Source organism: Dermacentor andersoni, chromosome 2, assembly GCF_023375885.2.
Source record: "Dermacentor andersoni chromosome 2, qqDerAnde1_hic_scaffold, whole genome shotgun sequence".
Lineage (NCBI taxonomy): Eukaryota > Metazoa > Arthropoda > Arachnida > Ixodida > Ixodidae > Dermacentor > Dermacentor andersoni.
In genome coordinates, this window is record NC_092815.1 from 199,883,973 (window position 1) to 199,910,083 (window position 26,111).

Here is a 26,111-nt window from a genome sequence, read left to right on the forward strand (position 1 = left end):
TCGAAACTTACTCATTCACACAACCATAGTTGTTGCACTTCAGCTCGTTTATTGCTTGTCTAAAAGTTACCTGCCGATGGATCGGGTATCTGGTTACTATAATTCTTGTGTATCGCAGTGCACTGTTAAAGGGAACTGTGTGAGTGTAGAGCTTGCATGAATTTTTCCCTCTCGCAAGTGCATGTTTATGCTTGACACAAAACAGTGCTAATAAAGACGAGATCAAAGAAGTTAAGACAGGTTCACACACAAGTGCCACCTATTTTAACTTCTTAACCTATGTTAATTTGTCAGGTATGAACGTACGCCACTTGCCCAAGATTTCCAGTGGCTGCAGGTGTACATTTGCCCCGTTCTGCAGCAGATAATTTGTGGTTGGTGGCGCTGGCACTTTTCCAGGAACCTCTACATTGCATTGACACAGCTTTGACTGGCACCTGCAGTCAAAGTGCCAGCAGTTGCAGGGTCATGCGTCAGAATGTCTGTTTTAACAGTGATCACCACTGTACATACCCCTGCACATCCATCACTTTTCACGCAATTTGCTCTGTGGTCAACTTCTATAGGAAGCAATCAGTTTAAGAATTAAAGGAATGATTATGCCAGGTCATATCTACAAAGGCAGTGGCAGTCAAGCAATTTGCCAGCCTGCCTTTCACATTGCAGTATGAGGTGCAGAATGCTGGATTCACCGAAATAAGCATGATTGAACTCCAGCACTCCTTGCCTTCCAAGATGCAACAGTACATTGTGGGCTCCTTCACAGGCAGACGCTGTCGGAGCTGCTGCAGTCCCCGATGCCTCACGATTAGGGGCAATCTACAATGCAGAGGATCAACGGATCAAGGTGACTTGCCATGATGGCATAACACAGTGGTCGATGTTTCCTTGTGTCACTTGCTGCCACGAGGTTCAGCATTTTTTAATGGAATATTTTACAGAACACTTATTAAATTTCAACCCTTTCAACCTTAATAGGAGGGAGTTGACAGAAGAAGCAGGGGTGTAAAGTAACAAAATTTCACCTTAGATCGAGTATAGTGAAGTTTCGATTAGCCTTCAGGGTGGTTTTACTGGATTGCCATTTTTCAGCAACTGTCGAACTTGTACTAACACTGATTGGTTGGGCAAAAGCAGCCTTTTCTGCATTTCAATTGGGATTGAAACCGTTTACGATCATTCTAGTGCTTGGTATTATGATCTTGTGAATCTGTGCAGCAGTGTCGCCAGTGTGATTATAACAGTGCCTGTGTGAGCTTCCTTCTCACAGCAGTATTCCGGATCGCTGTAGGCGTGCATCTAAATAAGCCTTGTATGAGTGTAGAATCTTGCACCACATTTGCATGGAATAGCTGTTCAAGGGATAGCCCCTTCGGTGTTGTAAAGACTGTCCCACAAAACATCCTACAAGTCACAGTTGTTGCAGCATGAACACATTCATTTCTTTGCTTAGCCTCGAGTAACCCATCATTTTTTGTATGGAAGTAGCCTACACAAATATGCACATAAAGTTTTCTTCACATGTTCATCAAACATTTTTTGCTTTATTTGCAAGCACTGTAGTGAAATGCATTGTTTCAGGCAGCCGTGCATGTTCATATCTGGCAGTGTTGCTTACAGGTCCCATTAATTTGTGATTTTGCTGTACTCCTCTGGGCTAACATTTCCTGTGAGGAATTTGCTGATGATATTGAACATAGAATTGAGCTTTGCGGTAATGGCTGTTTTATGTTATGTTTAATGTTAAATACTCTCGGCATTGCAATTCTGTACCTAGCTCTCTACATTTAGTGTTTTATGAGTGTTCTGCTACCTCCGTTTGACATAATCTAGTGCAGCTCATGGGTAAGCATACGAACATGTTGAGAGCTCAAGGAACTCGCAACAGCTACAACCGTAAGGTGCATGGGTGTTGTTTGGTGGGCTTGTACTTGCACGCACCCTTCCAGTCTCTTGGGGAGGAGAAACGTGCAGTGTCTAATAATGTGAAATCCAAACCATAAACATGCTAGTACAGATTTTTTGTTTTGTTTCTAATGGTTGCGCAAAGTCTAGCAGATGTTCTCCTCAGTTACTATATTTGTGGTTGTTAAGGCTGTCTGCAACTTCGTCATGGTTGAAGTTTAGTGCAGGTGTTTTATGTGATACCTGGAAGTTCTTGTTCCTCCAGAGTGCGTAATTAATAGTTTGCGCACTATGCAGTCAACTTCCTTTAATTTGACCGTGAAGTGATTGATGAAATTAGGCAAATTATCTGGTGAGTCTAATTAAATAAGAGGCAGAAAAAACAGCAGATGCATCACTCATTGATTAGGCAGTACTTGCCTCAATTCTAACATGTCTCCAAATCGAACTCATATGCACTCATTATGGATTCAAAGTAGAGAACTAATGTAAAAAGGACCTTAAGGCTCCTAAAGAAAAGAGAAATTGAACATGCACCCAATTTTTGAGGAAACAAAAATGTAGCCTGTCTCCGTTTCTGCCAAAAAGAAAAAAAAGATGTGACTAGCCAACCTTACCTTCACAGGATGGAACTTTATTTACCTAATGGCCATCTTCATCAGTCTCAGACAGCAATTTATCACTGTCTATGAAGAACCACAACACGTGCTATGTACGGTGCATGGAGCATTTGATATTCAGCATTTATCAAACGGTTCTGTTATTGTCACAAATGGAATGGTGGCCCACTAACCACTTCGTTAGTCAGTATTGCGATGCATGCGATCCTCCACAATGCGAAGAACATGGGACGCAAATTGTTGCCGCTAGCTTATCAGGTAAGATGTCTTAGTGTTTAAATGTGCTTTCATAATCAGACTGAAAGTGGTGTGTCGTCGTCATGCCATGTGAGAACTTTCATGGTCGTCATCTTGTAATGGCAATGGCGATGATGCTGCTTGCTAAGGCTGGCTGTGATGGTAGGCTGTTCCAAACGCTGCGAACATGGTTTTGGCTTTGATTTCGCGAGGGTTGCAATGTGCACTTGTTGGCAACGCAACGTATTGGATTGCACTGTGAAAGCAATATTCGGATTAATTTTTTCATTAAAGGAAGGCGTGCATTAGAATTGGAGTAACAACTGTAATAATTAATTGTGAGCTACTGTTGTTGCTTTTAAATCTTCCTGCAGATAGCCAAGAATATGTGTTTTCAGTGGTAGGTAACATGTTCAATACATTCACTGTACCCTAAGTGCCGTCAGTGCAGCCACTGCCGCTATTGGAGCTATTACTGGAGTCACCATTGGGGTCATTTGTGTGTGTGCTCACCAACGAAGTCAAAATTATCCAGCAAAGGCCAATTTCAGGATCAAAAAAACAAAAGTATAGGCCTCTGGAAATAGATGTACGAGTGCCAGCCAGAACATTTAGTTGCGATCGAATTAACGAAAGTTGAATTAGCAGAAGTCTACGGTATTCCTTTTTTTTTTTTTGCTGCACAAGAGGGACGTCTGTGTGCTCACTTCTGTCAACATTGCTTTCGGGTTCTATTACTTTGTGGTCTCACTGTAGCACCGCTTTGGGATAACTTTCCTGAGGTTAATTTTCTTGCAATCTAAAACATAGAACTGAGTTTTGTGGCAAAGGCAGTTGTTGTGTCGGCAGCGGCAGGCAAGCGGGGGGCCCCGACGGGCGAACGCGCGGCTAGCGCCGGCGCAGTAAAGGAGACACGGAGCTAACTGCTCCCGATGAAAACCGGAACGAAGACTCGACCGACCCACGGCCGTTTATTACTTATAAAGGCTTCACATGCTAGATGACACATCCCGATCGGTCCAAGCTTGTCACATGACAGAAGGGGGGTACGCCATCTAGCTAAGCAATTACAAAACATACATGTGCGATGACACAGAGATCTGACAGGGGGCGACACTATACGACATCATCCCCCCCTGGAAACAAAGCAAGCATACAGTGAAACGCGCACACAAGACGCACACTTAAGTCCAAAGGCAATTTCAGTTCATTCCCCCCCATGTTCACACACGCGCACCAGTTGCACACAAAGCACGCACTTAAGTCCACAAATTCAATCCATCCCCGCCCAAGTTCACATACACGTGCACCAGTCTTGGGCACCAAAACACAGGCAGTCACTAAGTCTGACAAAGAACATGGCACAAACTCACTGCACCGCAACAAGGAGCACATTTTATACCTGTGTTAATGAAACATGTGGACTGTCTCCTAAATGTCACAACGAGGCCCCTAGCCGTGGCATTTCGAAGACGTAAATACGCTCTACACTACAAAAACAAAATCATCGAGCCACGGAGGCCGTTTTCTGTCACGATGAGAACGCGTGCGTACCTCAGAAGAACTTTGGGGGTTGCGACGCGTATCGGTCGACTTTAAAGACCCAGTCGTCCCACTATTATTTACCTCCCCCTGGTTGGAAAACTGAATGTGGTTGTCGCTCAAAGCTGGAGAGGGTTGCCCAGGAAGCTCCTCTCGACGTCCCAACAAGTCTTGGGAGGCTACCAATTCCCCAACGGAATCAGAGACGACTGCTGACTGTGTAGACTCGGAAGTGATACAGTCAGACGCACAACTTAACTGAAGCTTATGACTATGAGAAGACGCTGTCACTACAGACAAGTCATCGGAATGACTATCCAAGTTTGGATATGAGTACAAAAAGTTTCTATCACTTGTGCACAATGTACTACCTGCTGGATCCTTCATTACTACGGTTAACTTAGACACATGCCACGTCTTCCCATCACTGAGTACAAAAATAGATGGTCCTATCTGGGCCTTGACTTTACGAGGTTTACTGTACTTAAAGAATCCTTTCCTGTTAAATCTTATTCTGACGGTGTCTCCCACCTTGATACGAGTTGCCTGAGCACCTCTACGTTTGTCTACGTATTGTTTAGTCTGCCACTGTTTCTGCAAGACCCTTTCTTGAACTTGAGGCACGAGACTGTCCTGTTCTCGTAGATCAACACAGAGCCGCGTGGTTCCATCCTTCTTGCGCACCACCACGAGTGGAGACACCCACTCAGTAGCCTCGACGCGCTCGATGACGTCGCAGTCCTCGAGACGTCGCAATTCATGTGCGACCTGGTCACGGAGAGCCAGGGGCAGTCGGCCCAACTTTGAAGATGCTGGTTTCGCATCTTGCTGCCGATGAATTCGGTGCACAAAGTTGTTGACGAGACCCAATTCGTCACTGGAAAGGTGATCAAAATCCGGAGGCACACCTGTGGGGCTCTGTACCGAAGGAAGCGATGGTAGACGACATGTCAGCGACGTACCGTCGATCTGTATGCCCAAGCGTTGGATGGCGTCTAAACCCAGCAGTGATGTTCCTGTAGTCGTTACGTGGAACGTGACGGAGCATGACCTTTGGAAAAACTGGACAGTGGCTTGAAACAGGCCTTGAATGTCGATACGTTGCTTGGAGAAATTTTTCAAGTCCACTGTTTGTGACAGTCTGTGCTGTCGACCAAAGTGCTTTTCAAAATCTTCGGTCGTCATCAATGAGACAGACGCTCCCGTATCCACCGGCAGTCGCATGGAGACGCCGTTCACTACGACTGGAACTTCCAAATGTTTTTTAGTTTCAAAAGCGCTTACCGTCAAGACAGACGCGGACGGCTGCCCTGCGGAAGTTGAAGACAGCGTCTCTGCGGAAGAGACGTGTTGAACAGTACGGGTTTTTCGGCATACTGATGCAAAATGGCCCAACGTGTGCCAGGCGTTGCACCGCCGATTCCTTGCTGGACAATTCCTGTACGTTGCAATATGCTTCGTGCTGCCACACCGATCGCATGCACCACGGTTCCCGGAGGAGCCATGTGCGAAATGTCGGCCCTCTTGGCGGCTTCCCGGAAGAAGTCGGTCGTCTCGGCGGCCTCTCGGAAGAAGTCGGTCGTCTCGGCGGCTTCTCGGAAGAAGTCGGTCGTCTCGGCGGCTTCTCGGAAGAAGTCGGTCGTCTCGGCGGCTTCCCGGAAGAAGTGGGTCGTCTTCATGGCCTCCCGGACTACGTCGGCCATCTTGGCGGCTCCCCGGAAGAAGTCGGCCATCTTGGCCCGTCGACGGAACGCCAAGTTGAGATGCCTCGATTCTTCGTACATTTTCGGAGCCGAACGCGCGGTTCGCTCGATGCAAGGCTTCTAACGAGCGTCCAATTTCTTCTGCCTTGTCCAGGGACAGGGTTTCGCCATGAGCCAGCAACTTTTCGCGAACGCTGACGTTCGCTACCCCATGTATGATTTGGTCTCGGACGCGCTCGCCATAGGTTGTGCCGAAGTTGCACTGTACCGCCTTCTCCTTCAATGCGGTCACGAATTCCAGGAATCCTTCTCCGTCGAACTGCTTCCGACTGGTGAATTCGTGCCGTTCCGCCAGGACATTTGTTGACGCGGCGAACAGCCGGTCAAGCCGCTCCAAGAGTCTCGGAAACTCTGACGCTGGCGGGACCGCATCACTTGACGTTGACGCTGCGCCGGTTGACTGCCTTGCTGCTTCGCTTGAAGCTGACGCTGCGCTGGTTAACTGCCTTGCTGCTTCCTGCTCCTCGTCTGCAAAGTACTTCCGTTGTCCCTCACGCCCGAGAGCGCTGACGAGCGCGGACGCTCGTCGCGCGTCCGTCCAGTCGCCACCGCCGGCCGCTTCGAGGTGGGCCTGAAAAATTTTTTTCCAGCGATACCAAGGGATTAACGGTGGGCCGGGCACTTCAAGAAAAACGGGAAGGTTCGCAGTAAAAGCCATGGCGGGTAGCGTGCAGGAGGCAAGCCGGAGCTCGCCGCAGGAATGGGGCAAGAACAAAGGGGCGAGTAGGCCTAGGCTCGGAAGCCTCGCGACGCCGAGTGCGTCGGCGGCGTTTGCCTGCCGTGCGGACACGGGAAGGGTCGCTTCACTTACGAAGCTCGTTGGTTTCCCGGGGCTTCGGTCGGAACCGCTGCGGGAATCCCATCCTCGTCGCCAAAAGATGTTGTGTCGGCAGCGGCAGGCAAGCGGGGGGCCCCGACGGGCGAACGCGCGGCTAGCGCCGGCGCAGTAAAGGAGACACGGAGCTAACTGCTCCCGATGAAAACCGGAACGAAGACTCGACCGACCCACGGCCGTTTATTACTTATAAAGGCTTCACATGCTAGATGACACATCCCGATTGGTCCAAGCTTGTCACATGACAGAAGGGGGGTACGCCATCTAGCTAAGCAATTACAAAACATACATGTGCGATGACACAGAGATCTGACAGGGGGCGACACTATACGACAGCAGTCTTATGTTCAGAAATACTGTTTGCACTTAAGTTTTTACCGCCAACTATAGCACCCTCAAGGCTGCTAGAGGGCATTAGAATTGAACTTCTATCATCGCCTGTCTGCTTGCATGCGTAATCTAATTTTTTGCTTCCCCTTGTGGCTGCTAGTGGGCATTGGGATGCAGTTTGGCCACAGTTCCCATATTCCACATGCTGCATGCATCTTCCAGTCTGTTGGGAAGGAATAACTTTAGATAAGAGAACTGTGCTGTGTATAATAACGTGAATTCTTCCCCACAAACGTGCTAGTATAGTTGTTTTAATGATTATGCCAAGTCTACCAAAAATTATCCTCGGTCACAAAAGTACATTTGTTAGGGTAGAGGCAGTCCAAAACTTCCGCGTGGTTGAAGGTGAGCATAGGAGTCTTGTGAGATACCTGAAAGTTGTTTCTTCAGACTGCATAACGAATTGCTGGTGCACTATATTTGCAGTGAGTGCTGCATTACCAAAAACCAAGTTTATTTAATAAATATAGCTCTGCAACTTCTTTATAAAGACTTGTTTCATTCTTGGTTTACTAAACAGTGCTTGTCTGCCCCTAATCAATTTGATATATTGAGCAATTGGCCAATGCATGATTGTTTGGCTTTCAGGATCCTTTTGTCGTTGCAATGTGGTCGGCTTCCGTTAATATGATCCCGATATAACTGACGAAACTGCTCGAATTATCCGGCAGGTCGAACAAAAGGCAGAAAACCCACAAACATGCTGTTGATCACTCGTCAGTATTTGCCTTTAAAGTTAGATTCGCCACAATACAGCCTTGTTGTGAGGTGAAGCCTACCAAACAGGGAAAAATGTAATTGTTATGGGACAAGGCACATGTTCCTTAATTTACGCACGCAGATGTGCCGTTTGCGGTCACAGTATGAGTATGCTTCACCGCTTAACAAGGCTCTATCGAGGCGAAGCAGAGCGGTCAAGAATGAATTATTAGGTGAAGGCCAATATTGAGATAGAAATAACGGAAGCTTGAACCCATAGAAATGTGTGGCCGCCAGCCGGGACTTTTGGTCTGGATCAAATTGACCAAAAAATCAAATTAACTGGAGAAGAGATAATCAAAGTCTACTGCATCCTTGTGTGAGATTTGATGCCTGCTATTTCTGGGGCATCAAATGCCCCTCCACTTTCGTGGAGTTGTGAAGCTGTTGTCCAATTTTAGTCAAACCAGCATTCCAGCGACTTGTGTGCCTGACAAATGTGAATCGAACTCTCTTGATGGGAAGGTGGAGGGCTACCACCAGCACGCCTTCAACATGCTCATCAGCAACCGACTGGGAAAGGTGCGCACCCTGCCAGATACACGCAACCCCCTGTAAGTTTGAACACTGCATACGTCGCTGTGGTTGATTGAGCTTAACATTCTTTTCTTTGCTAAAGTTACAAAAAAATACTATGCTAAATGGGCAGGCACGTGGCATGAAGTACAACTATCAAGTTTCTTGTTTCAATGAGAAAATGCTTCACCATTTCCCTTTTCTCCTAAATGCTAAATTTTTTTTTTCACAGAATTAAAACGTGTAATATTGTGTTGTGTTGTGCTCATATGTTGCTGCTGCTGGTGTACATAAAAAAATCTATGATTATTGCTGAATAACTCTAATTAACGTAGTTTCACAGATTAACTTTTCCTAATTTAGCGGCATTGAGTAACTTGTCACAATTGCCAAATTGAACCCAATCAGTGTGCCGGGCATATCCACCTGATAGATGTGTGAACACATGCACCAGTGTTGCAATATTTTCTGGAAGACTTATGGCAAAATGCATTCACACTCCTGTTATTCTTGCAAAAAAAAAAATAAGAAGCCTCTTTTGCACACTGCAGAAAAAGCTGCGTGACAGCAACGTATTTCATAGTGGATTTTGTCGTGGCTGTAGTGTACTTAGTAAGCGGATGTGTCGTGATCACTTACTGGCTTCCATTCCTAAATTGCAACCCATGGCGTGAAGTAATTGAAAAAGTGAAATGAACTGGGGCAGAGCTTATATAAGACAGATACTAGTGTCTTTTAGGTTGACAGGAAAGACTAGTCTGTCATCCTAAAAAGGATAAAGCAAAGTGATGAAGCTATGCATTTTTTGTGGCTACACAGTAGGTGTGACCAGCACAGAAAAGGGATGATTGGAAAGCTGTGGGAATGTTGTTCAACGTTTCAAACGTTACGTGAGCCAGATGTACAGTGTGGTACAGTCTTCTTGCAAGTGTGCAGTTACCTGGCTTTGCAGCAGACGACTTCTGCTTGATGACACTGACACCTTTCTATACACCTGTGCAGTGCATTGACATAGCTTCGCAGTGCCAGCTAAGTGAGAGCTGCTCATTTGAGTGTTCTGTTTAACAGTGGATCACACTGTGGGGCATGGTTCTAGCAACACAGTCGATAGCTTGCTTGCACTGAAATTTTGAACAAGGATTGCATTTCACTGTATGTCTAATTTAAGAGTGCCACATTTATGTGCATTACCTGCCTATGTCGTACCTACTGTGGTCGCCCAACGGCTGTAGCATTGCACTGCTGAGGACAAGGCCTTAGATTCAAATCCTGACTGCTGTGGCCGCATTGTCATTGGGGGACAGAATGAGGAAAAAAAAAACGCTTGTGTGTCATGGTTTGAATGCATGTTAAAGAATACCAGATGGTCAAAAATATTCCATAACCTATAGCTATGTACTTCTTATCTCATAGCCCACTGCGCTGTTTCGGGACGTTCAACCCCACAATTTAAACTATATTTGTTTATGTGCCTACATATCGCCCAGTGGGCAATACAGTAGAGGAGGTCAAAAGATAGCAGTGTACAGCAGTTCTGCATACGCAAAAGCAAAAGAAAGACAAGCAAAAAATTAAAGAGAAAGTACATAAAAAATTTAGCACAACCAGGGACAGATCACAGGCCAACAAAAGTGCTTCCAAATACAGTAGACTTCCATTAATTCGATCCTGACCGATGGTACCGGCCGGCACCTATACATTTCTATATGTTCAAACTTCTGTTATATCGATCTCAACATTGGCTTTCAGCAAATAATTCATTCTTGACCGGTAAGCTTCGCCTCAATAGAGAGTTGTTATGTGGTGAAGCATGCCAAGACTGGAAAGGGGTCAGTGTCTCGGGACATTGACTGCATATATTAATTATACAGGGTCACATGCTTCATCTCCAGTTACATACGAGTACACAGACACCTAATAAGCATACTGGTAGCCATTCTGTTTGACATTGCTGTGGCTATCTGAGCTCTTGCCTCACCCACTATGCGTGTCTTATATGTGAGACTGTTAATGGGGCCTAGCACGCGTTCCTTAATTATAAGCACCATGCACCGAGAAGGGGAGAAAGGCCTTCTGTGTTTAGGGAAAACTAGCATAAAGGAAAGCGGCAAGATGAAAAAATTCAGGCAGTCGAGGGGACATTTAAAGCCAACAAAAGACTGAAAGACTCTATCCAAGACTGAAAACCTGCCAGTAATCTTATTAGGCATCTAGATTCTTGGACTGTGACCAGAGACGGTGCATGTGCGTGTGTAAATTAAGGAACATGTTCTATGTCTCGTATGTTTCGTATGTTTCCTCATCTGGTATGCTTCACCTCAGAACTCAACTGTGTTGCGGTGAAGCCAACTTTAAAAACAAATACTGCCCAAGTGTATCAACCGCGCGTTTGGGCGTTTTGTGTGCCTTTTGTTTAACTTGACCTGCTTGACAATTCGACCAGTTTCATTTGTCCCATCAGGATCGAGTTAAAGGAAGTCAACTGTATACAAGTTACAAATATACAAATATTCAATAACCAAATATACACTCAGTCTAGGATATATCGAACTCAGATATATTGAGTTATTGTCAATATTGAAAACTTGTAAAATCCTCGTGGAATTCGTATGCAAAAAGTATAGCAATTCAGTGTATTCAGTGTATCGAATGCCGCGGCACAGCGCACCTCTGCAAGTGCACTTGTCCTAATGCCACACAATTACTCTCGCATCATCGGAAACATTTAATGCTGATAAATTTGAAACGGCACCGTTTTGTCAGATGTTGTTAACCCCTTAAGTGTTTTATTATTCTGACCAAGAGTGACCTTATTTTTCATTTTTTTATGGTTTATTTTCAAACTTCACTTTATCAAAAACCCTTGTAAAGCTTTTTCAACCAATTTACTTCATGTTTCAAATGTGTAAACTTCGTTTGACTTCTTCACTGTGCAATATATATGTACTTGTCATTGCCACAAATGGTACAGTTAGAAAACAGTTCTATATCGGCTATTCTTTGAAGCGTGTTCTCCACCGAAAAACATTTTTCTTGCATTCCTGCAAAATAATCTGCTTCCGGAAATGAAGGGGTGCTGTCCGTGCCCGCACTGCACCGCTGTCGGGCCACCTCAATGTTGTTTTCGTTTTCCGAGTCATCACTTTCGGTACAAGAAGCAATGAGAAGACTGTCATCATCCTTTGTTCGAAGAACAATGCTCTAGTGTATAGCTTTCACCCTCACTTTCACTGTCAGATTTGAACGGCCGCTTTTTTTTGCATGTGCGACTCGCGGGCAACTCGCCCGTGAGCCATCAGTAGTGGACGCCATCACTCCAAATGTGCCAGAAAGTGCAAAAAACACGGCCTTTGAGTGCTAACAGAGTGCTTACATCGATATAGTAGAACACAATTACTGCAATAAACGTGCCCCTCCAGCGCTGACAAAATGGCCGCTATCTTTGTTGTGCTACATGAAGATGTCAGTCAACTTGGGCTGTGAAGTGCTGAAAAATCCCCGAGATTTATGCAGTCAAACAACAAAGAGTGAAATAACCGCAGATTTCAAGCTCTTGCACTGGATCCATCTATTATTAAGTGGACATATTGAGCTCATCCAAATAGCTTTGAAAATGAGATTATTGCCGTTGATGATCTCAGCTCGCCCAAAACACTGAAGGGATTAAAGAGGAGAATGACTCTGAAATAAGGGTAGCATATGGCAGCATTATATAAATAAGGACAGCATATAAAAATTAGCAAGGCGCTCTTAGTTTTGCTTGCTATGCATATGGAACCATGGTTTGCGAACTGCGGCCATTGATCTTTGGCAAAAACAGATTGCCACTCTGCTTCAAGAAAGTGAACTGCCACCCGTTCCGATACACGTTACACAAGAAAGCGTGGATGACACTCGATATATTAAGTGAATGGGGCCAGGTATGGCATGCCGAACTGGAGACATCTGTGCCACCAGATTTGTCTTCTCGTAGACAAGCACTTTCCGCAAATAAAATTTTAGGGTTCTGTGAGAGGCCAAAGCAAATTCGACCCCAACCTCCACTTGGACAGATCTTTACATTATAGTTTGAATTTAATTACTACCGCACGCCACATCTGTACTTTTCCAGAAAGACTCCCCGCGGCGGCAGCGGTGTGCAAGACTTATTGCTGTGCGATTCGAGGGTCTGCGCCAAACGGATTTTATTTGTGCTCACACAGTTACACACGAGTGGGAGTGGACTCGCGTGTTTTGCAAGCTGAATGCCACTACCAAAACTAACAGCATGTGTGCGGGGTCGGCAGTCACCAATGCTGCAGGTGGAGAGAGAGGGACCACAAGGCGTTGGGGCTCTGATCAGCACACAGGAGATGCACAAAGTATTTAGGGAGGTTGAGAAGATGACTGGTTCCAACAGGAAGTCAATTCCATAACTCAACACAACAGTCAGCCTGGCTTGTTGCCCACGTATGATTATTGACCGTTTAAGAGGCGTATTCTGGATATCGTAATGGACACATGGCCGAGAACATTCACACGTCACTCACAGTAGAAGTGCGTTGATGGCAGCGCAGCGCATATTCAATAGGCTGCTTTACTGCCGCAATGTGTCCGTTTCTACCTTATCTCGAATAAAACCCCGAAACAAGCACTTCAACGTGTACGAGCCACACCGTGCTCCGTATTTGATCGAGCTATGCGGGCTGTCAGGATTAGTGTTGTGGTCAGTATATCAAAGATCTTTCTGCCGTGTGAATGACTTGCAACATTTGCATGCAAAAAATAAGTCAACATTTTTGCATTCGACATGGCCTTGGAGTATCAAATCGTTAATTCCCGCTCATCATGATCTTGAGAAACTGTTAGAGAAATGCAGAGGTCTCGGATAATAAGCTTCATATAGGCATATCCTATATTTTGAATTATCAGTGCCATTGAACCCACTTATAGCAATATTCAAATGCCACAAAAATTCCATTTATAAAACAAATAATTATCATAACTGGGTTGCATAAAAAGAAGCAAAATAGGAGGATGGCAGAGCTGCTGTGAAAAAACTGTATAGGTGGGGAGGCCTGTGGCCCTCCCCTCCACCTTTCTCCATCTAACTGGTGATTGCTTTGACTTGTTTAACTGTTTAACTCTGCTTCCTGTGTCTAATTGTGTGTAACAAGCCACGGCTGTTGCCGTTCAAGAATTGCACTGCTATAACAACTGTGAAAAGGGGTCACGGATGGCAAGTGACATGCGAGCTCCGCATAGGCATTTGTTTGGTGGCCCCAAAAGAGGCCTTTTAAAGAATTTGAGAAGGTTGCCACGGCAGCCTCTCAGCTTGAGAAATCAAGAAGAAACACTGGGGTGAGATTGCTACAAATATCTCGCCACATGCTTCTTGCTGGCTCGCACAAGAAAGCCCCATGTCCGTCAGCCTTGCTTGCTTGATGTGAAGTGTGCCGATATCCTTCTCCAAGGCATCCAGGTGCTCCATGCAGTGCAGCAGAGGGTTCCTTGTGAAAACAAGGCCCCGGAAGGGCTGAATGATCTGCAGGGCCTCCTGCGAGGACAACGTTGAGGCAGCCTGCTCTACCGCATCATCGCTGCTGTTGTCGCCATCAATGTCATCATCACTATCTGATGCAAGCATGTTTGCAACAATTGCCTCATTGGTTAGAACTTATGTTTCTGGTGTGTCGTTTGCATGTAGAAACTCTTTTGAGTTCTGGAGCATCCTTGTCAACTGTGAACCAAAGCTCAGGCATCACTTCATCACTGGTAGCTTTGCAGGCTTCGTGTAAGTGACTGCTGCCTCGGACAAAGCACGCTTTTCTAAAGTAGTTCCGCACCATAGAAGCACTTACTTCAGACCATGCACCAAATATAAACTGCATGGCCATCAGTACATTGATCTTCAAGTCTGGTTGCTCCCTGCGTGTCTGTGTCCATCAACAAGGATGCTCAGGATGCGGTGATGATACATGACCTTAAGATTGGCGACCATGCCAGTACTTATGGGCTGCAAGCCTGCTGTCATGTCCAGCAGCAGGGAAAGAATCTTTCACGCTTCAGAGCTTAGGCACGGAGTGGTGGGCACTATAATTATCTAGGATGAGAGCCACCTTCCTTTTATATAGCTCAATGGGCTGATTGAACTCCAAGAGCCACTCACGGAAAAGTTCTCGTGTCATCCATTTGTGGTTGTGATGGTAGCGAACTGGTATCCTGGCAGTACCGCGGAAGACAATGACAAATGTTGGGCACTGGTAGCTCCCGTTCATCTTGGCACACAAGAATACAGTGAGGCGCAGCTTGCTGTTTTTAGCGCCCTTACACGTGTCTCCTTTGAGTGCATGTGTCTTGGACGGCAATATCTGGAACAATACTCCTGTTTCGTCGCCATTGTATACGTCGGTGTCAACGTAGTCGCAGAGAGATTCGGGGCAGCTTTTCCACCACCAACTTCTGCTTCGCCTCCACATCAAGCGAAGCTCACTCATCAGTGACGGCTTTTTAAAAAATGCCGTGCCTGTCTTTGAAGCGCTGTACCCAGCCACCACCTGGCTGGAAGTTCACATTGTTGATGAGTAAGGCAAACTGCTTCGCCTTTGTGGCCAGAATTGGCCCGTTCATGGGCAAGTTCATGGCAAGGGTGCCGAGAAACCACTCATAGAGGGCCTCTTCCACCTCCCTATAGACACCTTGTCGAAGATGTTTGCGCTATTTGTCAACTAAGCAGTTTCCTTTGTTGAACTTCTCTGCTGAGTAGATGTTTGTCTACACTGTCAGCTGCGATAGTTCATACTAGCTTGTAATAGCTCGATAGCTCATTCGTGTTTCGAGGGGTGGAAAGGTGATGGGAGAGAGGCGCGCTAGGGTACCGATGCATAGAAGGCTGGAAAACAGACTATTGTATGAGTGCACGGCGGCTGTTGGGGGGTTGAAGAGGGTGCAGTGGCTCGAATTTCTCTTTTTCTTTTTTTCTTTTCAAGGATTTCACATTCTGTTACCTTTCGGCACAGGCACTTAGCAGCCAGACTTCATCCTTTTAATCGATATTGTGGCATGGGGACATTGTGAATGGGTTATTTCAACATATAAAACATACAAAAGTTGACAGTGCATCAGCTTCTCATTGTTTTAATCGATATATTGTTAAAACTGGTATTGTTGTAAGTGGGTTTGACTGTATATCAAGCTATATTGTGAACCCCTTTGAGTTCGATATATCTTGTATTGACTGTACTGTACTGTGTTATTAAGGTGAAAGCCTTAAGGGGACACTAAAGGCAAATACTAAGTTGGCATGAACTGTTTAAATACCATTCCAGAAACTTCGCAACGCTTGTTTCGTGCCAAGAAAAGACTTAGTTTACGAGAAAATTGCATCTTAAGAGTCTGAATACCTTTACTGCAATTCAAATTTCCCGCCGCCCAACCGGAGGAGTGGTGACGTTGCATATGCCATCACCACCCTTTTCTGCCGTCGGTGAGTGAAACGGCGCCCGACAGACGGTGGTACTGAGCCAAGACAGAGCCGTGGATTCACGGCTGCAGCTGCTGTATGATCAAGTGGCGCAGACCGTTTGGGCATCCTGTGACATCACATAGACGTTGAAATTCTCTGCTACTTGCAATTTGCAAGTTTCGCGAGCCAGCAAAAGCAGCGCAGAACTATGCGATGACGCAAGTACTGTGAAACACGATAGTGTGGGTGGCGTGGAGTCCAGCAAAAACGAAGCTGTTGGACCGCCCGTGTCGTTGTCAAGGGTAATTTCAGTGAGTTTTTCTAAAAATGAAATAGAGCTGAACAAGTAGCATTTTATATCGTCTTATAATACAACACAAGGATGTTTTCTGCAATGAGTGGTTGAGTACTAGTGACAGAATTTGACTGAGGAGTGCTTTCGTCATCGGGCAAGTACTTGAATGAACTGGGGAAGTCTCTAATCATGTCCTGCATTTACCTCAATTTCTTGGTTATTAAGGCTCTGTTTGCAATAGTACTGACGCTTTAGAGATTCTCGAGCACTAATCTATCACATTAGCATGACTTAATATTTGCCTTTAGTGTCCCTTTAAGTGGCTCATACCACTGATGACCTTGACAAAAAACATGTCATTTTGTCCAGTGGTGCAAAAACTGTCAATCACCAGCAATAGCTCATACCCCCCTAAACAAGTGAAAAATGCTATGTCTCATCCCTCTCGTAATGCAGAGGCTACAAGCGCTTATCAAAGTGACGTGTACCTTGCATACGTTAAAGAAATCACGCGTATAACATACAGAAATGTGGCGTCTAGTCGAGTGGTACAAAAATACTATGGGAGTTTCTCAATGGCTCATAATCCCATAAACAATGACTCATACCTCGTAAGCAAGCAAAAAATGCAATGGTTCATACCCCTGTAAGTCTGAGGCTACAAGCGCTGAGCAAAGTGAAGTGAACAGCGCATATTTTCATTGAAATCACCCATACGACACACAGAACAGCATATGTTTCAATCCCCTGTTGAGAGGATGCAATGTAATGTCGAAGAGAAACATCGGCGGCACGAGTGTAATCCCGCTGTATGAGCGCACGAAGCCGCAGCTAAGTGTCAAAAACGAGCCAAAGAAGCTGAACTTCAAAAGCAGCAACGTGACGGCGCGAGACGGCGCATTACCAAGTGTGCAGCAAGCTTTCGCCTTCACGTGTTACTGGAGTGTAACACGCGGCCAAATTTTATTTCATTTAGAACAAGTCAGAAGTGCACGTCTGCAGCAGCAACAGGCAACAAATACACATTTTGCAGGAGCAGTACGATGACGCCACCTGTTACTTAACAGCGAGATACGGTGTGCACACTGTCTTCCTCTGACAAGGACAGAAAGCACCGTTCCATTTGTGAGAATGTCTTTCGACTACTTCTTTCGTCTGTCATTGTTGAAGACAACGCATGCTTAATATTTAGTCAGCAAGAAATAGACAAGCGGTGAACCCAACTATTGGATCACACAGCATGCACCAGGAAACGCTGCCCCTGTCTGAATATTCCACATTAACGAGCCAGCAGTTTTGCTAGAATAGTCATGAAGTATATCCTTGGCGTCCTTATGGAACACTTGAGGTTTATTTTGGTTATGGTAGCGATTGTCATACATGCTGAGCCACATTTTTTGTCTCTTCTGCCAGCTGCCGTCAGCAGGTGTTTGATGAGCAGTCACTGCCGACAGCCAGCGTGGTGGTGTGCTTCTACAACGAGGCCTGGTCGGCACTGGTGCGCACCGTGCACACTGTCCTCGAGCGCACCCCAGCCGCTCTCCTTTATGAGCTTATCCTCGTGGATGACAACAGCACCTTGCGTGAGTACCTGTCTGGCACAGCTGTGTGCGCCAGAGTTTGCTTAGCTACAGCCACTGTAGAGGTTACTGCGAACTGTGTATACGTGTGATGTGCATACGTGCTGTGCGCAGAGAACTTCACAATGTGCAGGCATGCAGTGCTAGAGCTTGGATGTGAGGCTGCTGTCTGTTAAAGGGGCCCTGAAACGATTTTGACGATTTTCTACAAACGTACTGAGTCGTTAGAGTAGGTCCTTCTGATCATTAATTGACGAATCTAAGTGCTCCGCGTAAAGCGTGCAATTTATTATACGGTTTTAAAAATGTATGTCGCTGGCAATCACAGCACACTGCTCGGTGGAATTTTCAGCCGCCCCTACCCATAGGACGTAAATCACCCAATCGACGTCATGTGGGCGAGCTATCCGATTGGCTGCCCAGGGCGGATCATAAATAATTTTTCCACCTTTATGGCGAGCAGATGATGTTCGTAATAGTTGGAATGTTAGTCAATTTGTTTATAAAAATAACGTAACAGAAAGAGAATGCACAAGAACAATTTCTCACTACAATTGAGAACTTCCAGCACACAGCAAGCATCGTCTGCTTGTGTTACAACGTGCTTCATTTTGACGAGCTCCATGGTCAGCCAGTCTTTTCGCGAGCACTATGATTCGTTGCATTGTGGACTGCCAACGTAGCGACTGGCAATATGTCAAGCTGCGACATTGTGTCCCTCTGCAAGGCAGCAGACAAGTGGACTGGCTGCAGCGCATCGGACTGCCGCTATCCGATCGGTGCCAGGATTTGCACGTTTGCAGCCGTCACTTTACACCGGAAGATTACTAACTCAATAGCGTTTCGCGAGTCCACTATTAGGGTAAACGCAAGTGCAACGGGACAGGTCCTGGCCGTGTCCCCTTGCGTGTCGTTTCGTGGGATGAGCAGAAACGCAAACGTGAATAGTCTGCACGGTGCAGCCACCTGGTGGCACAGAGCTCAAGCACACACAGTAGCAGTAACAAAATGTATTCTTCTTTGCTGCTGGTGTAAATTTTTCGCAGGAGTGTAATTGTTAACACATTGTTCTTGTAAATGTTTAAAATGTTTACACTTGGTTAAAGCAATATTAGCTCTTTGTTTGGCTGGTTAAGCTCTGCGCCAACGGGTGGCTGGACCGTGGAGACCAATCAGGCAGCTCATGTACGTCTACGGTAAAGCTCCTTTATCAGCTTGAGTTTATGCCTCCACTGTTCCGTTGAAACGCCCTGCTAGCCTTTGGTTACCGGAACACCATACACATTTGGCTCTGCGACAGAAGGCTTGCAACACATGCTGCTTTGATAGCTCTTGCTTGGGGTCGACTGCCAAGCAGCTGGCGGAGAGTTTAGAGAGGCTTCGCGCGCTCGCTCCTGGAGAACCGGAAGTCGACGACACGACGTGCCATCATGACGTAGAGCCAGTGCAGGCGGAGCTTAGCCCCGATCACTCGGCAAATGAGTTGAGAAGAAAATGCATGAATATAGAGGAGGGTAACTTGTAATCGTCCGTAGCTCTCTGAATATGAGACAGTTCACACAAATTGTGGTGCGAATGATTAACTTTAGCTGTACTCTACATGTCTACAAAATTTGTCTGAACCATTTCAGGGGCCCTATAAGAACGTCAGAAGGCCTTGCAGTACACTTTGACCATTGTTCCACACCCTGGCAAACTTCTGCTCCATAAAGGCCTGTCGTACAAACAGGGTTAGGTGCCTCGCGTCCTGTGCCCTAATTATTGCAGTCGCAGGGTATGTCGTCTCTAAGTCTCACGTGCCGCACTGTTGGGGTCATTTTTGCAGCTTAGCTCGGGAAGGTAATGTTGAGTAAATGCCACCCCAATCCCCTTCTCCGTGTAACCCTATGTAGTGTAGCTGACCAGGTGAGAGAACAACCTCTTTCCTTTTCTCGTATTAAAAGCTTTCTCTCTCTCTGTCTATTATTTTGAAAGCTGTGAAAAGGTGACCTTAAATGAAAGGTAGCTACTAACCAAAGCATCATGGTGTGAAAGCTTTGTTTGGCGCATAATTTCCGTATCTCATTTTCAAATATTTTTTATGCAGGTATAGCGTAATGTCCATATCTGCCAACTCTCCCAATTTTTTTGTAACGGTTATGAATTTGGACTCGTTCTATGATTTTACGAATGGTAAATGCTGTTCGCCAGAAAGCTTGCAAGGTGTTGAAAGATTAGGTGGCTCAAGGTTGGAAAAACGCATGAAAATATTATAGTGATAGTGCCTGTGCTGCCCTCGTGTGGCAGCGTACAATGACTTCTACTGGCGGGGCTTTTTACAGTCTAGTTTATTCAGACAAGTTCCAGAAGCAGGCAAAATGAGCAGCCACAAAATCACTGAAAAAGTCACTGTGATCTAAAAACAGCATGTTGCTTGTCAGCTTGTGCTGTTCCAAGTTTGCTGCTACTTGTGTGCTGTGTGTAAAGCTAAACCATTGCTAATAACATGCGCATTGTATCACAAACAAATGGTGTGTGCTCAGTCAAACATTAAAAACAATGTTTGCGCATCATGTCCTCCCTTCCTCTTCCACTAGTTTGCGTCCATTGAGTTTTAATGAGTTTTAATGTTTGCAGGTTGACAGGTATACACGTTGCCTGGTGCCTCTAATAATTTGCGTCTCGTGCCAAGCTTTGCTCTCATATTGTGGCATTCTTTGGCCCATGAGACGTAAGACTCCTTGTGTGCTTGTGAACATGCTAAACAGATGTAGACAAAAGAAGGGACGAGACACACAGCACAAATCTTCAACGGGTTTATTTGAAGAACCTGTTGTCATATATGTATGTGCAGATATTGTGACACCCATGAGGCTGAAATTTATGGGGCTAACCTATGGGGGGGAGCTGAAACTTAACAAGAAGCTTGTTTTCATAATGAGCAGCAGAGCAAAAAATTATATACAGTCAAACCCACTTATGACAGCATTCAAGTGCCATAAAAATTCCATTGTTATGACCAATAATTGTTATAACCGGGTTGCAGGAAGAAAAGCAAAATAGGGAGATGGCAGAGCTGTCGTGAGAAAACTATAATGGCGGGGATGCCTTTGCCCCTCCCCACCACCTTTCTCCATCCGGCTGCTGATTGCACTAACTCATTTAACTGTTTAACTCTGCTATCCGGCTTGCTCCAATCACATGCAACAAGCCGTGGCTGTTGGCGTTCAAGAATGGCACTGCTATAATAACTGCAAAGGGGGGCCACAGGCAACAAGCAGTGCGTGAGCTCTGCCAAGGCATTGCTTTGGTGGCCCTGAAAGGGCCTTTTAAAACATGCGAGAAGGTATCCGCGGCAACCTGTCAACTTGAGAAATGCAGAAGTAACGCTCGGGCGAGATCACCACAAGCATCTCGCCACGTACTTCTTGCTGGCTTGTTTCGCTCCTTTGCCCCGTTTGACTTGCCGTTCTGGCAACGAGTCAAACAAGGTGGCCAGGAATGACTTCGACGCAACCAACAAAGATGAGCACGAGTGACTTAATCTGTTGGCAGAACTGCGCAGAATGGGGGGCCAGCGAGAAACCTGGGAGCAACGCGGCGCAGTTGGCGTGGCCCATTCGTGTATCGGAGTGTGGCACGGCTTAGAGCTATGGGTACAGCCCATGTGTTCGGAGGGGAGGATGGGTGATGAGACAGAGGCATGTGAGGCTGGCGATGTGGAGAAGGCTGGAAAATGAGCGCGCGGCAGCCGTTAGGGCATCGGACAATTGTGCAATGGCTCAGATTTCTCTTTCACTCTTTTTCTTTTGAAGGGTTTCACATTTCATTACCTTTTGGCACGGGCACCCAGCAGCCAGACATTTTAGTTATAACCAATGATTCGTCACCGGGGCATTATATTAAGCTGGTTATTTCACCATAAAAAACATACAAAAGTTGTCTGTGCAGCAGGTTCTCATTGTTATAACCGATATATTGTTAAAGCAGGTATCGTTTTAAGTGGGTTCCACTGTAGCTGTAATATTGAGGGACAAAGAAGTGGCAATATATATTAGAGAGCAAGCGCTGGTAGCTGGCTCATAATTGAGGGGTGCAGTGGATGCACAGGAGGTGGGCAGGTAATGTGACGAAATAAATTGAGATAACCAGTGGTCTGTGGGAGTAACGGAATACGTGCCAGGGAAAATTAAATGCTATCAAGGATGGCAGAGGATTAGGTGGCGTGATATCATTAGCAAACATGGGCAGAGGATGGAGCTGGCTGGTTCGAGACAGGGGTAGCAGAGATCGCTGCAAGAGACGGGACAGGAAATGAGCTGATGATAAGTTTTTACATTTCAAATATCCCGAAATGGTGGAAATTCTCCTAAAGCTTTCCACTCTGGTGTCCCTCATATTGTACTGTGCAAGTTGAAAGCATAAAACCTCAAACTGTTATCTGCTTTGGTGTTCATATGTAATAAGTCGACTCTCCTTACAACAGACTGATAATCCGACAAAAGTTGTCCGTTTTATCCGAAGTCTGTAATATCCAAAACCTTACTTGCAAAACTTTGGTTGGGATGTGTAACAATGTTATTGCAAAGAGTGAGTGACGAATGTCCGAAGTGAAAAAAAAAAAAGTTGCAGTTTCGCCTGAAAGGCAAAGCATCGATTCTGACAGCAAATTAGTAGACAGCTATGCAAAGTAACGATAGTAACGTATTTACTCGAATCTAGGCCGGCCCCGATTCTAAGCCGACCCCCGAATGTTCGAGGCCACAAAACATAAAAAAAATTACCTCAAATGTAGGCCAAACAAAAAAGTGAGGACAGCGTTCACAAAATGATAATTTATTATGAACATGCCGAGCTCACTCTGTGTCGTCACTGCCGCTAGCCTCGTCCCCATAGGCTTCATCCAGTGAACAGGCGGCGCCACTGAGCACCAGCAGTGCCACACTGCTCAGCGCCATCTGTGGCGAGTGGCGCGAAACTGGGAAAGAGGGAAGACCGTGGAAATTTAAACTTCGTGCACATGTTGCCAAAAGCCCCACGTATATTGTGATTCACTGTTTTTTGTGTACATGAAGGTGCAAGCGTGGTCCTAGGTGATGTCACAAATACTTTTTGCGGGTTTAGGCACATTAAGGGAACTGGAGAGTACTTTCATGTTGCTGCGTTAACCAGCAGAGACAAGCTGTACGCTATTTCACATGTTCTCTCTGTGAAAGAAGTGAACGGCCTAGACGAACGGCCTTGATGCTGAGTGAGCTAAACTAACTTGATTCGAATCGTTGGACTTTGTAGCAGTGACCATGCTTGATCGAAATTGAGAAATTTGGTCCGGTCGGACGCGATCTTGATTGAAAGTGACTGTGTGACACCGTGGTACTGTAACATTCTCTGTGCTTCGTCATCTGGCACGACTCGAAAACGAAACCTTTAGTGGTTTTGAAGCAGTTGTAAGCGGTGTGTCATGGCTCACTGCAGAACACAGAACCGGCACCAACTTGCCGACTTAATCAGCGCAACTACAAGTCGCTTCGCGTGGCTAGTGAGGCAAACAAGCCCTTACTTTTCAGGCCTTTTTATTCATCTAATTATTCTCGTCAGCTTGCCGCCCTTTGTAAACGTCTGGAAATAGCGTCAGGATGACTTTTAGTTGTGCTTTTTTCTCCATTGACGAAATGATTACGGCATATCCGGGTTGGCTCGTTTGGGACCCATTCGGAGCCATCTGCAGCTGAAAAATGAGATTTATTAGCCACAAGATCAGAATTTATATGACGCGAATGTTCGTTTTTCATCAAGTACAATGGTCGAGGTTCATTGTGGTCTTTTCACAAGGTTTGATTTTGCTTGCAAATTTGTTTGTTTGCACAAGCGCTTTGCTTTTTGCAAGGCGATTTCGCAAATGTAAAGTCACAAGAAAAATCGCACCATGTGAAACTGTACCTCTGACACCAGCAGCCGGAACGAGTATTGTCTATGAATAAGTGCTCGCCAGCATACAAGGAGCTTCCTCGGCATAAAATATTGCTCATCACACACGTCAGTGTTATCCTAGTCACATCAAATGCTAAGGCTACACTAAGCAGTCGTCAAATCAGCAGAGTCGTGACAAATGCCTTAAATGTTGAGCAGCTGGCCCAGCCATGACCGCTGGCGTTGTACAAGCTGCGAAATGCGCACATGTAGCATGGTTTGCAAAACAAACCCTTCTCACAAATATGATGACAAAAGCTTGCTTACTTAACTCCCCTCACAGCAGTGAACCATTTCTTTCGCCGTTCTACTTCGTAAGGCCTGCCAAGAGACATGTGCCAATTTATCCCGGGCTGGCCTTGACTGCGAGTCTGACGCAGTGGTATCACCAGTTCCACAAGTTTTTTTTTAGCACCTCCGTAATTTTGGCGCTTGTCTACGAAGCGCATGCCATCGCACCGTTGCAAGATGTGTCCGAAAAAAAATGAGGGCTAATTAACAAAGCAAAACGGCCCCAACCGCGGCTGACACAAAGTGCAGTGCGCATGAAGTAATACGTGTCGAGCCAGCCGACCTGAGAGCCACCTTCCCAGTACTGTCGCATCGCTGTGGCAGATGGCGCCAGAGTAGCCGCAAACTCAAGTGTACGGAGCCTGTAGCCCAGACCGCACATACTGTTGCGACGTGTGCAAGCTTGCATCCGCGCGCCCATGCATGCGCAAGCAGTGCAGCATCGCACGCGTCGAAATGCAGTGTGATCTCGGTGAACAGCTCTTCTCTGTTATTGCGCACTTATCTTATCGCTGTCATCTCCTCATTGCGGCACACATAAAAGCATCTCCCGTTGCCCCTTCCAAAGACAGACGTTTTTCTCATCAATGCTGAAGTCCCGCCTGGCTTACCATGCCTCTGCGGCTAGCACAACTTTTCGTTTGAATGCAGCACTATAGTGGCATCGCCTGTTTGGTACCATTACCATAACGCCGTGCCGCATGCCGATGCATAAAGAACCAGCTCTGATACGAGATGGTTCAAAGCGACAACTTTGCTCATGTACTTCAGTTGGCTACTGGCCTGGCTAGTATCGGCTGCAGTACTGACTTTTCTAGATGGCGCTAGCTATGCACCATATTTATCATTTTCAGTTACAAACTGGCGCATTTTTAAAAATCCTCTAATCTAAGCCGACCCAGAGTTCTTTGTATGTGATTATTTTAAAAATAACTATCAGCCTAGATTCGAATAAATATGGTAGTTTTATCGGCCGTAGAAAGTTGTAAACATTAGCTTACTTACTAAATTAACAAGCACTGTGTCACACGCACTCAGGTTACAGGAACACATCTCTCTCAATCTCCCGATCTCATCTCCGCGGAAAGTCGCTGTTAAAACATTGGAGTGAGAAGGCGCAACAGCGAGCGAATTGACCTTTGTGCTGTCTCTCGCATCAAGGTGAACTAAACATAGAAAGCACAGCGCATATGAAGCTACCGGCACTGGGTGCACTTCGTCCACATCGCAGATCGCTTTCAAGATACGGTGGCCACGCTATTAACAGTAGCCACCCGAGTAGAACCTCCGTCCCCTCTCCCTCACTCCCTCCCCCCACCGGTGCCTCACGCACGACATATAGTGCGTTTCTGCCCCGCTTTCCCCCCTCTTTTGCGTGCACAATATTGAACCACGACCGTCGGCTGACCCTCGCAAGTCAGTTGCCAGCCTGCGTCGATGTGGCAAAAGTCCATTTTGTATGCCCTATTTTGACACAAATTGCAGCTAATTTCGTCTGCTGTAGCCGATAGTCCGTTGTAGCATGGTCCGTTAAAAGTGAACTTCGTTGCATTAATAAAATAGATAGAGCAAACTATGGTTGATGTATGGTCTGTTATATCCGAAAGTCCGTTGTACGCGGGTCCATTGCAACAAGCATAGACTGTATCACTAACAAATTTCGTGCATGTCATAACCCTGTGGCAAATGCTGGTTGTCACACCTACAGGGTATGTCTGAAAACCTCTGCACTGTTTTCTCTTTGCATTTGTAGCGGAGCTGGGGATGCAGCTGGCTCGCTACGTTTCTTCCGAGCTGCCATACAACGTGCGCCTCATACGCACACCAGCACGAGAGGGACTCATCCGTGCCCGCATGTACGGTGCACGAAATGCTTCAGGACAGGTGAGACTGAAAGGAGCCATGACAGTGTCATAACATTGGTGATAAATACGTAGGGTGTCCGTTAAAGCACCAGTGAAATTGTGACTTCATTTTGGTGAGAC

At 46.0% G+C, this 26,111-nt stretch overlaps 2 protein-coding genes across 3 annotated transcripts in view; one reads left to right on the forward strand and one right to left on the reverse strand.

The window, feature by feature from the left end:
* Window positions 1–26,111, forward strand: part of LOC126540243 (polypeptide N-acetylgalactosaminyltransferase 11-like) — a 121,051-nt gene that overhangs the window by 14,051 nt on the left and 80,889 nt on the right. For both annotated transcript variants that reach the window (XM_050187044.3, XM_055075906.2), the window contains exons 4-7: window positions 767–847; window positions 8,517–8,605; window positions 17,720–17,889; window positions 25,880–26,010. In XM_050187044.3, the coding sequence (XP_050043001.1) occupies window positions 767–847; window positions 8,517–8,605; window positions 17,720–17,889; window positions 25,880–26,010 (471 nt within the window). The remainder of the gene's footprint in view (window positions 1–766; window positions 848–8,516; window positions 8,606–17,719; window positions 17,890–25,879; window positions 26,011–26,111) is intronic.
* On the reverse strand, window positions 1,412–7,689 carry LOC140216172 (uncharacterized). The gene is made up of 4 exons (XM_072286585.1): window positions 7,664–7,689; window positions 6,879–7,062; window positions 5,073–6,638; window positions 1,412–1,489 (listed from the first exon to the last, which is right to left on the reverse strand). Exons 1-4 carry the CDS (start codon window positions 7,687–7,689, stop codon window positions 1,412–1,414), a joined length of 1,854 nt encoding a protein of 617 aa, XP_072142686.1.

What these genes read in the sequence shown, in the direction of transcription:
- LOC140216172 (XM_072286585.1), bottom strand. Translation starts at nt 7,689, where the DNA reads ATGCAGTCTGAAGAAACAACTTTCAG. An exon ending in TCTGAAGAAACAACTTTCAG is followed by an intron (nt 7,063 to 7,663) that starts GTATCTCACAAG and finishes GGGTCGGTCGAG; the next exon opens with TCTTCGTTCCGGTTTTCATC. An exon ending in CCCTGGCTCTCCGTGACCAG is followed by an intron (nt 1,490 to 5,072) that starts GTCGCACATGAA and finishes ATATTTGTGTAG; the next exon opens with GCTACTTCCATACAAAAAAT.